This window comes from Scyliorhinus torazame, chromosome 8, assembly GCF_047496885.1.
Source record: "Scyliorhinus torazame isolate Kashiwa2021f chromosome 8, sScyTor2.1, whole genome shotgun sequence".
Taxonomy (NCBI): domain Eukaryota; kingdom Metazoa; phylum Chordata; class Chondrichthyes; order Carcharhiniformes; family Scyliorhinidae; genus Scyliorhinus; species Scyliorhinus torazame.
In genome coordinates, this window is record NC_092714.1 from 120034550 (window position 1) to 120051553 (window position 17004).

At 47.9% G+C, this 17004-nt stretch overlaps 1 protein-coding gene across 4 annotated transcripts in view; it reads right to left on the reverse strand.

Moving 5' to 3' along the window:
- Positions 1-17004, reverse strand: part of gpm6bb (glycoprotein M6Bb) — a 285202-nt gene that overhangs the window by 35857 nt on the left and 232341 nt on the right. For all 4 annotated transcript variants that reach the window (XM_072514106.1, XM_072514104.1, XM_072514103.1 and 1 more), the window contains one exon: positions 5701-5866. In XM_072514106.1, the coding sequence (XP_072370207.1) occupies positions 5701-5866 (166 nt within the window). The remainder of the gene's footprint in view (positions 1-5700; positions 5867-17004) is intronic.

Consider the following 17004-nt stretch of genomic DNA (forward strand, 5'->3'; position numbering starts at 1 on the left):
CTTGCGGAGCGTTAGAGGAAGGTCGGTCAGCAGCAGCAACCTTGGGGGGGTGGGGGGGGGGGGTGGAGGGGACGTCCTGGGAGGGGGGGGAGGGGGCGGGGAAAGGGGGGACTGCCTGGGAGGGTGGATGAGCAAGAGATAACATGAAGGATTGGGGAAACTGGCACGTACGGGTGAGGGCCAGTGTACAAAGCTGTGTAAATATATCATTTTGCCATGTGTATATCTTGCTCTGCGCGATTTCTCGGGTTTTTTTTGTTACGAGGGTGGGGGGGGGGGGGGTTATTGTTTGTAAGGGAGAAAAATTGTGTTAAAAATCTTTAATAAATATATATATTTTTAAAACTCTGTCTGACTGAACCAGACTAGCTCTGAGCCACATGCTGGAGGTGTGATACTGTACATACACCCTGACTCACTCTGTAGATGTTCATCAGTGGAAAGAGGCGGAGTGTGAGTGCCTCGTGCCTTTTATAGTGAGATACCACCCCTGAGTGTCCTGCCTGCTCATTGGTCATGTCCTGTTCTCTGTGTTCATTAGCTGCCTACCTGTATATCATTATCGGTGTGTCTGCATATCATGACATCTCCCTTTTTAAAAAAGTGTTTTGTTGGTACATGGGAATGTACTTGCATGTGGCAGTATATATTAACATATTTACAAGCGGTGGCATATGTGAATGTATTTACATGTGAAGACAGCTGTCTAATGTGAGAAAACAGAACATGGGCAGCACGGTAGCCTTGTGGATAGCACAATTGCTTCACAGCTCCAGGGTCCCAGGTTCGATTCCGGCTTGGGTCACTGTCTGTGCGGAGTCTGCACATCCTCCCCGTGTGTGCGTGGGTTTCCTCCGGGTGCTCCGGTTTCCTCCCACAGTCCAAAGATGTGCAGGTTAGGTGGATTGGCCATGCTAAATTGCCCTTAGTGTCGAAAATTGCCCTTAGTGTTGGGTGGGGTTACTGGGTTATGGGGATAGGGTGGAGGTGTTGACCTTGGGTAGGGTGCTCTTTCCAAGAGCTGGTGCAGACTCGATGGGCCGAATGGCCTCCTTCTGCACTGTAAATTCTATGATGATCTATGAAACATAGCAAACAAAACAAATGTTCATAAGTCCAGTCTCTGGGGCTTGCGCCTGATCCTTGTCGACCGCCGGAGAGGTGGGGGTAGGGATGACAGGCAGGATGGAAGCCTGACTGGTGGCCTCGTAGTTCAAGGTATCAGGAGGTGGCAAAACAACGGACGGAAATGGAGAAGAAAGCGGTTGCGGGCAGGCAACTTTGCGCAGTGCCCGTTTGTTTCGTCGCACAACAGAACCATCAGCCATACGTACAACATACGAGCGGGGCGTAGGCTGTCGAACAACAACAGCTGGAGCAGACCAGCCACCATCCGGTATCTTGATCCCGACAGTGTCTGCCGGGGATAACACGGGCAAATCGGTGGCATGAGCATCATAGCCCTGCTTTTGCTGGTTTTGGAGCTGCTGCACCTTCTGCAGCACCGGGAGGTGATCCGGGTTGGGCAAGTGTATGGATGGGAGCGTCATCCGCAGGTCCCTATTCATTAGGAGCTGAGCCGGCGACATGCCAGTGGACAGTGGGGTTGACCTGTACGCAAGCAGCGCGAGGTAGATGTCAGAAGCAGAATCCGCGACCTTGCAGATGAGCTGTTTCACAATGTGCACCCCTTTTTCAACCTTCCCATTGGACTGCGGATAGTGTGGGCTGGAAGTGACATGTTTGAAATGGTATGACTTGGCAAACATAGACCACTCGTGGCTGTGAAGCACAGGCCATTCTCACTCATAACAGTGAGTGGGATACCATGCCTGGAGAACGTCTCCTTACAGGCCTTGATGACGGTCCGAGATGTGAGGTCTGAGAACTTCACGACTTCAAGGTAATTGGAGAAATAGTCAATAATCAACACATAGTCACGACCATTCGCACAAAAGAGGACGATGCCAACCTTGGACCACGGGGAGGTCTCGATTCCATGCTGCTGGAGCCTCTCCTTGCTCTGCACTGGCTGGAAGCGTTGACAGGTCGCACAGTTGAGGACCATGTTCGAGATGTCCTGGCTAATACCGAGCCAGTAGACAGCCTGCCTGGCTCTGCTTCTGCACTTCTCGGCGCCCAGGTATCCCTCATGGATTTGGCGGAGCACCAAGCTCTGGAGACTGAGTGGAATGACAATCCGGTCCAATTTGAGGAGGATACCATCAATCACCATCAGGTCGTCCTTTACATTGTAGAATTGAGGGCACTTCCCTTTTTGCTAGCCATTGGCGAGGTGGTGCATGAAGAGGGGGTCGTTGGCTGTCTCTTCGCGGATACGAACCACCTTCTCATCAGACGCCGGGAGGGTGCTAGCACACAGCTGCGCCTGTGATTCAATCTGCTGGATGATTTCCAGCGGTTCACTAGGCAATGTGATGGAGCGGGACAATGCATCAGCAATGATGAGCTCCTTGCCAAGCGTGTACACAAAGTCAAAGTCGTACCTTCTGAGTTTGAGGAGGATGCGCTGCAACCGAGGCGTCATGTCGTTCAGGTCCTTGCGGATAATGTGGACCAGAGGCCTATGATCCGTCTCGACAGTGAATGTCGGCAGGCCGTCGACATAGTCGTGAAATTTGAGAATGCCAGTGAGAAGACTCAGGCATTCCTTCTCTATTTGCGCATACCTTGTTTCGGTGGGTGTCATTGCCCTCAATGCTGAGGCTACCAGTGCCCAGGATGAAGTGTCATCGCGTTGAAGCAGCACCGCACCGATGCCATCCTGGCTCGCATCTGTCGAGATCTTCGTCTCCCTGTCTGGGTCGGAAATGCCAAGACGGGTGCAGTGGTGAGCTTGGCATTCAACTCGAACCACTCTGCCTGATGTGCTGCCTTCCACTCAACGGCAGTGGACTTTTTTACCAGGTTTCGTAGGGCCGTGGCGTGTGAGGCCAGATTTGGGATGAACTTGTCCAGAAAATTGACCATGCCCAGGAAGCACAGCACCGCCTTCTTGTCTTCAGGGACCTTCATGGCTTCGATGGCCCTGACCTTGCCTGTGTCCTGGCGCACACCCTGCTGAGACATCTGGTTTCCTAGGAACTTGAGTGTCGACATGCCAAAGCATCATTTGGCCCTGTTCAGCTTCAGGCTATTGGCATGGACACGGCGGAATACCTGCTGGAGACGGGAAACATGCTCTTCAGGGATCGTGGACCATATGATGATGTTGTCCACATACACACGAACGCCTTCAATGCCCGCCATCATTTGCACCATGATGCGATGGAAGATCTCCGATGCAGAGACAATGCCAAACGGCATGTGATTATAGCAGTATCTGCCAAACGGTGTAGAGCCTTCTGCTGGACTCATCCAGCTGGATTGTCCAATGTGGAAAAACCATGTGACGCATCTAACTTGTGAAAAAACGTGCGTGTGCCATCTCACTGGTGAGTTCCTCCCGCTTCGGGATGGGGTAGTGTTCACGCATTATATTCTTATTGAGATCCTTGGGATCAATGCAGATGTGCAGGTCTCCAAAAGGCTTTCTAACACATACCATCGAGCTGACTCAGTCAGTCGGTTCGGTTACCTTGGAAATGATGACCTGTTGCTGAAGATCCTTGAGCTGTGCCTTAAGGCGCTCCCTCAGCGGAGCCGGGAACTGGCATGGTGCGTGGACCACTGGCTTGGCATCAGGTCGTAGCAGAATCTTGTATCGATATGGCAGCGTGCCCATCCCGTCGAACACATCTGGATACTGAGCGAGGATGTCGTCAATGCCGGCCTGAAGATCCACATTGGAGGATGTCGTTGTGTAAATCCACTGCACGAGGTTCAGCTGCTTGCAGGCATGCGCGCCAAGTAGGGATACCCTGTCTGGCTTGACAATTTCAAAACGTAACCGTGAATGGGTGCTCCGGTTGGAGACGAGTAGATGGCAGGATCCCAGTGCCGTGATGGCATTTCCATTGTAGTCCAGGAGCCTGCAGGCTGCTGGAAGGACCTTGGGGGCTTCTTGATGTGTTTGAAATCTGCCTGTGATAGGAGGTGGCAGAAGCACCTGTGTCCAGCTTAAACTGGATGGAGCAGTGGTTGACCTACATCACCGCCATTCGACCGCAGTATCCACAGCGAGAATGGATTGAATTTGTGATGAGTTTGATGTGGCATATTCACATTTGGTAATGATGCCCACACAGTAGGCGGAGTCCAGGCATTCTTCCTCTGGATCCGTTGTGCTGCCAGGATCAGAATCCTGTAATCGTTATTGCACACTCTGAACGTGCCGTCGTCGGAGTTGGGAGCGCTGGCCCCTGACTGGTGGTGCAGACCTGCACAAGGCTGCATAGTGTCCAGGCTTCCCGCAGTTTAAACATCGCCTGCCTCTTGTAGCGCAGTATTTCTTTAAGTGGGCGGTGCCGCAGTTAGAGCATGTCACGCCGTCGGCGTCCTGACGCTCCGCGCGTTGTCGCACATGCGCAGTGTGGGTGTCGGCCGCTTCATTATCCCGTTCGCATCGCGCATGCGTGGGGCCCCAGGAAAAGCGCGCAAAATGGCCGCTTTCATCAATGCTGAGGCGCTGCATCCGGGAGATGGCCTGCACACTCACTGCCTCATGGGAGGCAAGTTTCTCATTTTCAGTTGATTTGTACTGGGCATAGCGATTTTTGGCGTGCTCATGCACTGTGCATGTTTCAATCGTGACTGGCAGGGTCAGATGCTTGATTTTTAAGAGCTGCTCGCTCAGAGGATCAGAGTGAATCCAAAAAAGATTTGGTCTCTGATCATGGAGTCAGCAATATCACCAAAGTTGCAGGACAGCGCTAGCAGGCGGAGGTTAGTTAAGAAGGAGTTGAAAGATTCATCTTTACCTTGTAGATGCTGTTTGAATATGTAGCGCTCGAAGATTTCATTGGTGTCCACTTCATAGTGACTGTCAAACTTGTCCAGGATGGTCTGAAACTTTGTCTTGTCCTGGCCTTCGGTGAAGTGAAAAGAGTTGAAGAGTTTGATGGCTTGATCACCACTGTTGAGAGGAGAAGTGCGATCTTCCTTGCATCAGACCCACCCATGAGGTCTGAAGCTTCGATGTACAGCAGAAACTTTTGCTTGAATGTCTGCCAGTTGGCACTGAGATTGCCGGAGGTCCTGAGCTGGTGAGGAGCCTGAATCTTCTCCATGGTGCTGGGATACATTCACTGGTCGTCACGGAATGGACTGAGGTAAACCACCTAGATTAAGCAGTCTCCTGGTAGCATGTCATGTTATGTACTCTGGGATAACACAGGCTGCAACTGGATGCAGCTTTAACCAAAAGATACTCCAGACCTTGAAGTTAGTTCAATCTGGTTTATTGACCCAGTAGCACAGTTAGCACAGTTCTCTATGAGTTCGCCTCTCTGCTAACCTAAGTGTGGTTACTCTGTCTGACTGAACCAGACTAGCTCTTAGCCACGTGCTAGAGGTGTGATACTGTACATACACCCTGACTCACTCTGTAGATGTTCATCAGTGGAAAGAGGCGGGGTGTGAGTGCCTCGTGCCTTTTATCGTGAGATACCACCCCCGAGTGTCCTGCCTGCTCATTGGTCATGTCCTGTTCTCTGTGTTCATTAGCTGCCTGTCTGTATATCATTATCGGCGTGTCTGCATATCATGACAATGGCAAAAGACAAATTATAGATACATTACCGTACTGTCGGACGTCCACACAAATATCAGTCACTGTCAGATTCATTGGTGGGGAGTTGATTGTCTGACAGGTCAACCACATGTTGTAATAAATAAAGACTGGGATCGCGGAAAAGCCAAAAACTCCAAGCCACGCTATCCCCAACAGGTAGGTCAGAAAGACAAACTGTAGAGAAATTAAAACAATCAATATGTAAGTTCACATGTACACATAAAAATATTCTAAGTCCAAACAGCATGATTACACAGCAGGTGTAGCTCCAAAATAGTGCTTTAGGTGCCTGGTTTTTAGTTGTTCTGATATTTACCTGCTACACATGTTGACACATTTCAGTGGATCCCTATAAATATTGACACACCCCTGGGAATACAGTACCAATACCAACTCATTCCAGGGGAATACTGACACGTTCTGTGGAATACACATATTCCAGATAAATGCTGACACCTTCTGGGGGGAAATTGGCACGTTCCGGGAAAATACTGACACGCTCCGAGGAAATACCGACACGTTGTGGGGAATTACTGACACGCTCCGAGGAAATACCGGCAAGTTCCGGGGAAATACCGACACGATCCGAGGAAATCAGGGAAATACCGACACGCTCTGAGGAAATCAGACACATTCTAGGGGAATACTTGCACATTCTGAGGGAATGGTAACACATTCTGGGGGACTGCTGACACATTCGGAAGAATATCGACACATTCTGGGAAAATACTGACATATTTCGGGGGAATACTGACATGTTTGGGGGAGGGGGGAACAGGCACGTGCAAAGGGTAAACGGACAGGTTCTGGGGGAACACTGACAGACTAGGTGGATATTGTGTCGAACTTTATATGATAAACATCCTAGATCCATTGTAAACAATAACACTCCCAGAGCTTCCGGCAAACATGGACAGGCTCCCCCAGAAATCCTCACAATGAGTGAAATGCTCCTGGGTGATCTCGATCTAACCTTTGATTGCCCCCATGTCAGCGAAGGACAGTGGTGCAATCCCTTAGTCTGTTGACAATATAAAAATCTGATCACAGGTTTACAATCTACTGACCAACCCTGAAATATCAGATAGCACCAAGTGGGTTATGAGAGTTTGCGACTTGGAGGAATGTATTTATTTATTCAGACTGCCCAACATTACACCTTTAAAGGTATCCCAAGTTGTTCTCTAACTGGAATGTTGTTCAGCCAACAAAATCAGTTTGCTGAAGTTACAAAGAACAAAGACATGTACAGCACAGGAACAGGCCCTTCGGCCCTCCAAGCCCGTGCCGACCATGCTGCCCGACTAAACTACAATCTTCTACACTTCCTGGGTCCGTATCCCTCTATTCCCATCCTATTCATGTATTTGTCAAGATGCCCCTTAAATGTCACTATCGTCCCTGCTTCCACCACCTCCTCCGGTAGCGAGTTCCAGGCACCCACTACCCTCTGTGTAAAAAACTTGCCTTGTACATCTACTCTAAACCTTGCCCCTCTCACCTTAAAACTATGCCCCCTAGTAATTGACCCCTCTACCCCGGGGGAAAGCCTCTGACTATGCACTCTGTCTATGCCCCTCATAATTTTGTAGACCTCTATCAGGTCGCCCCTCAACCTCCTTCGTTCCAGTGAGAACAAACCGAGTTTATTCAACCGCTCCTCATACCTAATGCCCTCCATACCAGGCAACATTCTGGTAAATCTCTTCTGCGCCCTCTCTAAAGGCTCCACATCCTTCTGGTAGTGTGGCGACCAGAATTGAACACTATACTCCAAGTGTGGCCTAACTAAGGTTCTATACAGCTGCAACATGACTTGCCAATTCTTATACTCAGTGCCCCGGCCAATGAAGGCAAGCATGCCGTATGCCTTCTTGACTACCTTCTCCACCTGTGTTGCCCCTTTCAGTGACCTGTGGACCTGTACTCCTAGATCTCTCTGACTTTCAATACTCTTGAGGGTTCTACCATTCACTGTATATTCCCTACCAGCATTAGACCTTCCAAAATGCATTACCTCACATTTGTCCGGATTAAACTCCATCTGCCATCTCTCCGCCCAAGTCTCCAAACAATCTAAATCCTGCTGGATCCTCTGACAGTCCTCATCGCTATCCGCAATTCCACCAACCTTTGTGTCGTCTGCAAACTTACTAATCAGACCAGTTACATTTTCCTCCAAATCATTTATATATACTACAAACAGCAAAGATCCCAGCACTGATCCCTGTGGAACACCACTGGTCACAGCCCTCCAATTAGAAAAGCATCCTTCCATTGCTACTCTCTGCCTTCTATGACCTAGCCAGTTCTGTATCCACCTTGCCAGCTCACCCCTGATCCCATGTGACGTCACCTTTTGTACTAGTCTACCATGAGGGACCTTGTCAAAGGCCTGACTGAAGTCCATATAGACAACATCCACTGCCCTACTTGCATCAATCATCTTTGTGACCTCCTCGAAAAACTCTATCAAGTTAGTGAGACACGACCTCCCCTTCACAAAACCATGCTGCCTCTCACTAATACGTCCATTTGCTTCCAAATGGGAGTAGATCCTGTCTCGAAGAATTCTCTCCAGTAATTTCCCTACCACTGAAGTAAGGCTCACCAGCCTGTAGTTCCCTGAATTATCCTTGCTACCCTTCTTAAACAGAGGAACAACATTGGCTATTCTCCAGTCCTCCGGGACATCACCTGAAGACAGTGAGGATCCAAAGATTTCTGTCAAGGCCTCAGCAATTTCCTGTCCAGCCTCCTTCAGTATTCTGGGGTAGATCCCATCAGGCCCTGGGGACTTATCTACTTTAATATTTTTTAAGACGCTCAACACCTCATCTTTTTGGATCTCAATGTGACCCAGGCTATCTACACACCCTTCTCCAGACTCAACATCTACCAATTCCTTCTCTTTGGTGAATACTGATGCAAAGTATTCATTTAGTACCTCGCCCATTTCCTCTGGCTCCACACATAGATTCCCTTGCCTATCCTTCAGTGGGCCAACCCTTTCCCTGGCTTCCCTCTTGCTTTTTATGTATGTGTAAAAAGCCTTGGGATTTTCCTTAACCCTATTTGCCAATGACTTTTCGTGACCCCTTCTAGCCCTCCTGACTCCTTGCTTAAGTTCCTTCCTACTTTCCTTATATTCCACACAGGCTTCGTCTGTTCCCAGCCTTTTAACCCTGACAAGTGCCTCCTTTTTCTTTTTGACGAGGCCTACAATATCTCTCGTTATCCAAGGTTCCCGAAAATTGCCGTATTTATCCTTCTTCCTCACAGGAACATGCCGGTCCTGAATTCCTTTCAACTGACACTTGAAAGCCTCCCACATGTCAGATGTTGATTTGCCCTCAAACATCCGCCCCCAATCTAGGTTCTTCAGTTCCCGCCTAATATTGTTATAATTAGCCTTCCCCCAATTTAGCACATTCTTCCTAGGACCACTCTTATCCTTATCCTTGTCCACCAGCACTTTAAAACTTACTGAATTGTGGTCACTGTTCCCTGTGCAGGGTGGGGGTGGGGGTGGGGGGGGGGTCACAGGGGGATCTGACCCCAGGGGGTTGTTTGCTACTTTCTTTGGAATTAGCCCTTTTCAAAGTTAAACAGTCACACCTGCTCATTTTTGGTCATGTTGCATTTAAAAATTTTGTAATAACAGTCCTAGCCTCCCTCCCGAGTGTTACATCCTCCATTTCTTGTACGTCCAGGTCAAAACAAGCACCACCACTTGTGATACCTAATACACCAGCTCATGGATAGATTGTGCCTTAACAGTCAGTAGCTTTAACTTCCAACAATTTTAATTTTCTCTAGTAGTATTCGCTTCTTTTGATCTTGTAGCTTGATGAGTATCCAGAAAGACACCAGCAAAGTGAAGACACAAGCAATTCCATTGTTAAAAGGACTAACTAAATAGCAAGGATCTGGGGCGGGGTTCTCCGCGAACCGGCTGGGGGGGCCACTCTGGCGCCGAGGAGTGGTGTGAACCACTCCGGCATCGGGCTGCCCCGAAGGTGCGGAATCCTCCGCAACCTTAAGGGGCAAGGCCAGCGCCAGAGTGTTTGGCGCCACGCCAACTGGCGCGAAAGGCCTCCGCCGGCCGGCGCAAGTTGGTGCATGCGCAGGAGCGCCAGCGTGTGGTTTCATGCCAGCGCATGCGCAGGGGGGTTCTTCTCCGCACCGGCCATGGAGGAGATTGACAGCGGCTGGTGCGGAGGGAAAGAGTGCCCCCATGGCACAGGCCCGCCCGCGGATCGGTGGGCCCTGATCGCGGGCCAGGCCACCGTGGGGGCACCCCCTGGGGTCAGATCCCCCCGTGCGCACCCCCCCCCCCCCCGCACAGTGGCTGCTGCTATGCCTTGAACAGACATGTGATTGAACACAGCCCCTGTGTGTCGTGCACCTGAGAGAACGACTCCTGAGTGAGACACGATTCTTGAGCATTCGTGACCAGAAAACACGAGCTCCACCTCCTCTGAGACTTCACGCCAGCACCAAGGCCCAGGTGCTCATGCCCTACTCATCTCTCTCTCACTCTGGGTCATGGGCTCCTGCCACTTCACGGAATCTTCTGGCACTGAGGTATCTGGAGAGCCGGCTGAAAACGCAGTGGCCAGTAACTGGCATACATTATGTTCAATGCCTGTTTAGAAGCACTACACTTTGCTCAAAGTCAGACCCCAGCCATGAACCCAGCGGCAATGCCTCTGCTGCTGAGCTGCGGTTCCTATAAGCTCAACCCCATCACCATGGCACTGCGTAACAACCCGGCATCCAGCATCAACCACCTCAAGACCCTCAACCTGCTTTGACAAAGGGTCATCTTTGATGTTAGCTCGAAACATTAGCACTTTTCTCTCCTGACAGATGCTGTCAGACCTGATGGGATTTTCCAGCATTTCCTCTTTGGTCTCAACCTGCACACCCTCTGCTTTCTGGCCATGGTCCATGAGTTTGAGCAGCTTAGATGAAGAAGTACACTGGTGATTACATAAAATAAAGGGCGAGATTGTCCATTTCTGAGACTAAGTGTTTGGTGCCGACGCAAAATTTGTGGACCGTCGCGACAGAAAAACTGGCGCTGAACGTGGATCGATTCAGCAACTGTGGAGGGGCTAGCACCAGCACCATGTGGAATACAATTGATTCAAAAAAAAACGGTGCGGGATTCGCTGGGTCTATGATTAAAACTCAGGAGGCTGACAAGCTGCAGCCACATATACACATTATACTCCCCACACACGCTCATCCCAGCCAATAAAATAGCACTGGTTGTGCTGGAGCGTGCCCATACAGCTGATGGGTCGGCTAGGGCCAAAGGGCACCTAGGGGGGTGGCCTGGGGGACACCTATACGACCCATAGCTCTTGGTTCACAGTGGGCGATCAGCGACATGTGTTTCTCCCTCTCTCTGCTGCCTGTTGCCTGGGACTACAGTGACTATCATTACAAGCTGAAGGAAAATACCCAATTGAAGGACTAACCTTGAGAAAGGAACTAACTGGAAAACACCGATCTGAATCAAAGATCCTTACCCTTTCATTTTATTATTATTTTCTTTATCTCACAACCACCCTTTTCCCTCTGTGATGTCTGTCTGGATGTAGAGAGTGGGCTGGGGGCTGTTGCATTTTTTGCCTATTTAATTATAATTATTGTTAATAATAAAAGGTTACTTGTGTTTAAATTTTACAAACCTGGTGACTAGTCAATTCAACTCAACCAAAACCACGAGTATTGATATAAAAACAAATTTCACCTGTGTTGTGACTTTGGGCCAAGTGGGGCTGGAATTGACTACGCACTAGCCCAGGGTGTCGTGACAGCATGTAAAGTAAGGGCAAGTGAAGTGAGGTGTATGCTAATTGCACACAACACTGACTGTGAGAGCTGTGCCCTCCCTCTGCATCCAAAGTGTAAATATTTATTTTGTTTTTACCATTAGACATTGATGATAGTTCTATTGATATATAAATGATGAAGCATTTTCTCGAATTTTCTCGAACGCTTTATGATATATTCGGCGTGTATTAAATATATTTCATCTATAGTACTCCTTACAGTGCAGAACATGACCATTCAGCCCATCGAGACTGCACCAACTTCCGAAAGAGCACTCTGCCTCAGCCCACTCCATCGCCGTAAACCCACGCAATGGTCATGGCAAACCCACCTAACAGCAATTCTTTGGACCGTGGGAGGAAACCGGGCACCTGGAGGAAACCCACACAGACACTTGGAGAACATGCAAACTCCACACAGAGAGTCACCCAAGACCGGAATCGAACCCGGGTCCCTGGCGCTGTGAGGCAGCAGTGCTAACCACTGTGCCACCCACGAGGTTACGATTAGTGAACAAGCTTGATTTCAATCTTGCTGCCTGCTGAGATGAAGGAGGGACACTCAAGTGGCCCACTCACTCGCCTAGATTGCCCATCACTGGTGGAGAGGCATTGAAGGAGGCTGCAGACAGGCCAAGAGGGAGGAGGGAAAGTTTACCTTTGTCACAGTCACACAGGACACCAATTGTGACTTTGATAAGAGCTGTTTTGGTATTGTGCCAGGGGCAATGACCTAATTGGAGAGATTCAAACACCAAGTTCCAGGAAAGAGGAGCATTGATTTGAGAGGTGAAAACAAGTTCAAGACTTTGTATTGGAAAGGGAGGAATGTAGAGTTACTTTAACAACAGGCACTCAGTAAATTGCATTCCGCATATCAATTTCACATGCTTGCTGTTCCCTGAATGGTACTGACTTAGTAGGAATCTGGTGCATGTGGGCACTCATACTTTCAAAACAAATCACAGCTACTGCCAGAGTGCAGGGCTATCAGTTTCAGAGTGGTTTTATTTTCTATTATTTTCGTGGAAGAACGTTCGTTTTTTATTTTGTTGACGGCAGATTTAGCCGGCAATACTTGGATAGTCTACTTCTGTATTGGACCAGTGGGTTGCAGGTAGAATTTTTTTCCAAGCGGTGTTTGGTTATGAGTTTGCAAATAGGAATATCGCAGAAAAGATCAAATTGAAACATTATTGCCCCATTAGCAATTCAAATATAGCAAATTAACAAAACTGATGGTTAATTTCAAACAGGGTGTCACAAGTTTCTGCTCTCTCAGTGCTCTCCTGATTGTTCTTTGCAACATCCCTGCAGATGTTTAGCAACTCAAGGAAAACAAATTAGTCTTCCCTAGTTTAACTGTGGAACTGTCTAGTTCTGGAGCACCGTCCATTTATTCTGTGTCTTATCAAATGATTGATCGCACATTCTTTCAAAAAGAGTGTTACAATTCAGAACAAAATCATAAAGGTATCAGAGTTGTATGATCAGCCTACCCGCCTTTGTCCATTTAGAGATTCTTGCTACGCACTCTGTGTTTCCTATCTCTACTCTGAGAATTTAGTTGATGGACAGGAAGTCCTGATCCATTTTGCCACTGAACCCAAATTAGCATGGATTCAAATATTGGATGGTGGGCCAACAGTATAACTCAGGAATAAATCACTAGGGGTGGGAGCAAAATCAATGCTCTAGGATTTTAAAAACCTACCAATGAGGCAGCAAATTTGTGGAGACAGCAGGTGAGTGTTTTATTTATTCCTTTGACTTTTGGTAGAGTGTTCAACCACAATGATTTCTTGCCAAAGGATTGTTTTGTGATTTCTCATGTTTTTGTGATGGTTTCAACTTCGTTCGCCAGTAAATTTCAAGGAAGGGCACAAACAAATGGTGACCCACAAATCCTCCTGACAAGATAAACAAGTGGAAAGACCAGCTGCTAGACTGGCAAGAAGCGGAAGCCACCCGAATTAGAGCAAAGTGGAGGGAACGGGCAATGGTGCTGAATTCCACCATTCTCACTCTTCGGATAGTGGGCTAGTGCCACTATTCGTTGAAGGAGCTGACGAGGGCAGCCAAGGTAAGACAGCTGTAACTTTGCCCTTTTCACTCTGGCCATTTCTCAAATGTTGCAATAAGTCTTCATTTACACCACATGGCTAACTCTCTAATGTTGGATTTCTCAACAGAGACCCATATTGCATGCTGCCCTTACAATTCCAATCTCTTATTTTATAGGATCTGTTGAGACCTGTAACATTAGCTGCCACCTAGGAAATTCCCTTCAGATTTTTACCATCACATAACTGTTGTTGTGTTCCTGTAAAACTAGCACAGAATATCCAGCAAAGGTGGGCCAACGTGTGCTCACTCCCGTTTGGTTGCTTCCTCCTTCTCATTTTCCACGCAGAAGGTAAATAGGGGAAGCATTGCAGTTTGACAGTCTGTTTTACTACAAAGGGGATTCAGGCATGTTCTAGTGGCCAGCAGGTTTCTAACTTTGAATGGCAACTCAGCAGCTCTCCAGTGCAAAAACGAAAATTCCAAAGTATGCAGGCTAACTTTAAAAAATAAACTTTAACCTGGTGTTGTAAGGCTTGTTACGTTAAAAAAATAGAGAAAGGTTTTCCAAGGAATTTGCCTTGTTAAGTATATCATTTCCACCGAAAGGGTCAGCTCATGAGAAGGTTATGCCTCATTTATCTGCATGTTACGCCGATGGAAATAATGCCTAATGGGGGCTTAGGATAACACAAAATGTGACCACTTACACCATGCATATAATTGGCAAGTGTGCACCAGTGGAAGGACCACTGGGGTTTCAGGTTGGAACATTGGAAATGGTGCTTCCCAAAAAGACTGCCAAGACCACGCAAGACGAAAAACTGGAGTAACATTGGGTGGGAATGGGTTCCACCCAGAACCACAAGATGTTGATGCCCATGGGAAAGCCCCTTTTTGCACATCACAAACAACATGAGTATTCAGTCCTCTGTTTGCACACGTGCAAAATTTTGAAAACTTCACTCGACATTGGCTGCAGTTCTTCCATACTGGTTGCAACATGGAAGCAGACAGCCAGCAGGTCACAGCCTCACAACTCTCGCCCTCTTTACATTTTTCAGAAGTTGCACATTCAACACTGCAGATCCTCAGTACGGCGGTGTGGAACCACACATTGGAAACTAAAAACATGGTCCTTCCGCAAATTCACAACAGGAGATGACTTCAAAAGATCTTAGTTCTTACCATAGGGTCATAGAATTCCTACAGTGCAGAAGGAAACTATTCGGTTCATCCAGTTTGCACCGACCCTCTGAAAGATCACCCTACACAGGCCACTCCCCCTTCCTATCCCCGTAACCCCACATAACCTGCACATGTTGGGACACAAAGGAGTAATTTAGTACGGCCAATCCACCTAACCTGCACATCTTTGGACCGTGGGAGGAAACCGGAGAACCCAGAGGAAACCCACGCAGACACACGGTGAAAGTGCAAACACCACACAGAGTCAGCCGAGGCCGGAATAGAACCCGTGTACCTGGCGCTGTGAGAAAGCAGTGCTAACCACTGTGCCACCATGCCACCCCTTACTTTGGCCAATCTCTGAACAAGGTAGCATGATGTTACAATGCTGGATCTGGATTAAATGTATGAGAAGCACTAGTCAAACTGGTTCAACCACTGAAAGAATGGTGTGGGAAAGAGGGGTTCCTTTTCATGGGACACTGGCATCAGTTTTGGGACAGGGGGGACCTATACCGTTGGGATGGTCTCCACCTGAACCGAGCTGGGACCAGTGTTCCGGCGAAAAGAGTAAATAGGGTGGTCAATAGGACTTTAAACTAAAGATTGGGGGGGAAGGGAAAGTCAGGGAACCAAGAGGTGAAGTAATCAGTGGGAAGCGTAGCTGCTTAGGAATACAAAAAAGTATGAAAAGACAAAACTCAGGAGAGGTTACGATTGTCCCCATCCCACAAAATATGACACAGTGTATGGAAAGGCTCAGTAAACCAAGGTCCACCACACTGAGAAAACAAAAAGGGACGGTCAATAGAGAATTAAAGGTGCTATATTTAAATGCGCGCAGTGTACGGAACAAGGTAGATGAGCTTGTGGCCCAGATTGTGACTGGCAGGTATGATGTGGTAAGCATCACAGAGACGTGGTTGCAGGGGGTTCAGGACTGGCATTTAAACATCCAGGGATTCACAACCTATCGAAAAGACAGAGAGGTGGGTAGAGGTGGCGGGGTTGCCTTGTTAATTAGGAATGAAATTAAATCAATAGCACTAAACGACATAGGGTCAGATGATGTGGAGTTTGTGTGGGTAGAGTTGAGGAACCACAAAGGCAAAAAAACCATAATGGGAGTTATGTACAGGCCTCCTAACAGTGGTCAGGACCGGGGGCACAAAATGCACCACGAAATAGAAAGTACATGTCAGAAAGGCAAGGTCACAGTGATCATGGGGGACTTCAATATGCAGGTGGACTGGGTAGATAATGCTGCCAGTGGACCCAAGGAAAGGGAATTCATTGAATGTTTACAGGAGGGCTTTTTGGAACAGCTTGTGATGGAGCCCACGAGGGAACAGGCCATTCTGGACTTAGTGTTATGTAATGAGCCAGACTTGATTAAAGATCTTAAAGTAAGGGAACACTTAGGAGGCAGTGATCACAATATGGTAGAATTCAATCTCCAAATTGAAAGAAAGAAGGTAGAATCAGATGTAAAGGTGTTACAGTTAAATAAAGGTAACTACAGGGGCATGAGGGAGGAACTGACGAAAATCGACTTGGAGCAGAGCCTAGTGGGAAAGACAGTAGAACAGCAATGGCAGGAGTTTCTGGGAGTAATTGAGGACACAGTACAGAGGTTCATCCCAAAGAAAAGAAAGGTTATCAGAGGGGGGATTAGGAAGCCATGGCTGACAAAGGAAGTTAGGGAATGCATCAAAGCAAAAGAGAAAGCCTATAATGTGGCAAAGAGTAGTGGGAAGTCAGAAGATTGGGAAGGCTACAAAAACAAACAGAGGATAACAAAGAGAGAAATAAGGAAAGAGAGGGTCAAATATGAAGGTAGGCTAGCCAGTAACATTAGGAATGATAGTAAAAGTTTCTTTAAATACATTAAAAACAAACGGGAGGCAAAAGTTGACATTGGGCCGCTCCAAAATGACGCTGGTAATCTAGTGATGGGAAACAAGGAAATAGCTGAGGAACTAAATAAGTACTTTGCATCAGTCTTCACAGTAGAAGACATGAGTAATATCCCAACAATTCCGGAGAGTCAGGGGGCAGAGTTGAATATGGTAGCCATCACAAAGGAGAAAGTGCTAGAGAAACTAAGAGGTCTAAAAATTGATAAATCTCCGGGCCCAGGTGGGCTACATCCTAGAGTTCTAAAGGAGATAGCTGAAGAAATAGTGGAGGCTTTAGTTATGATCTTTCAAAAGT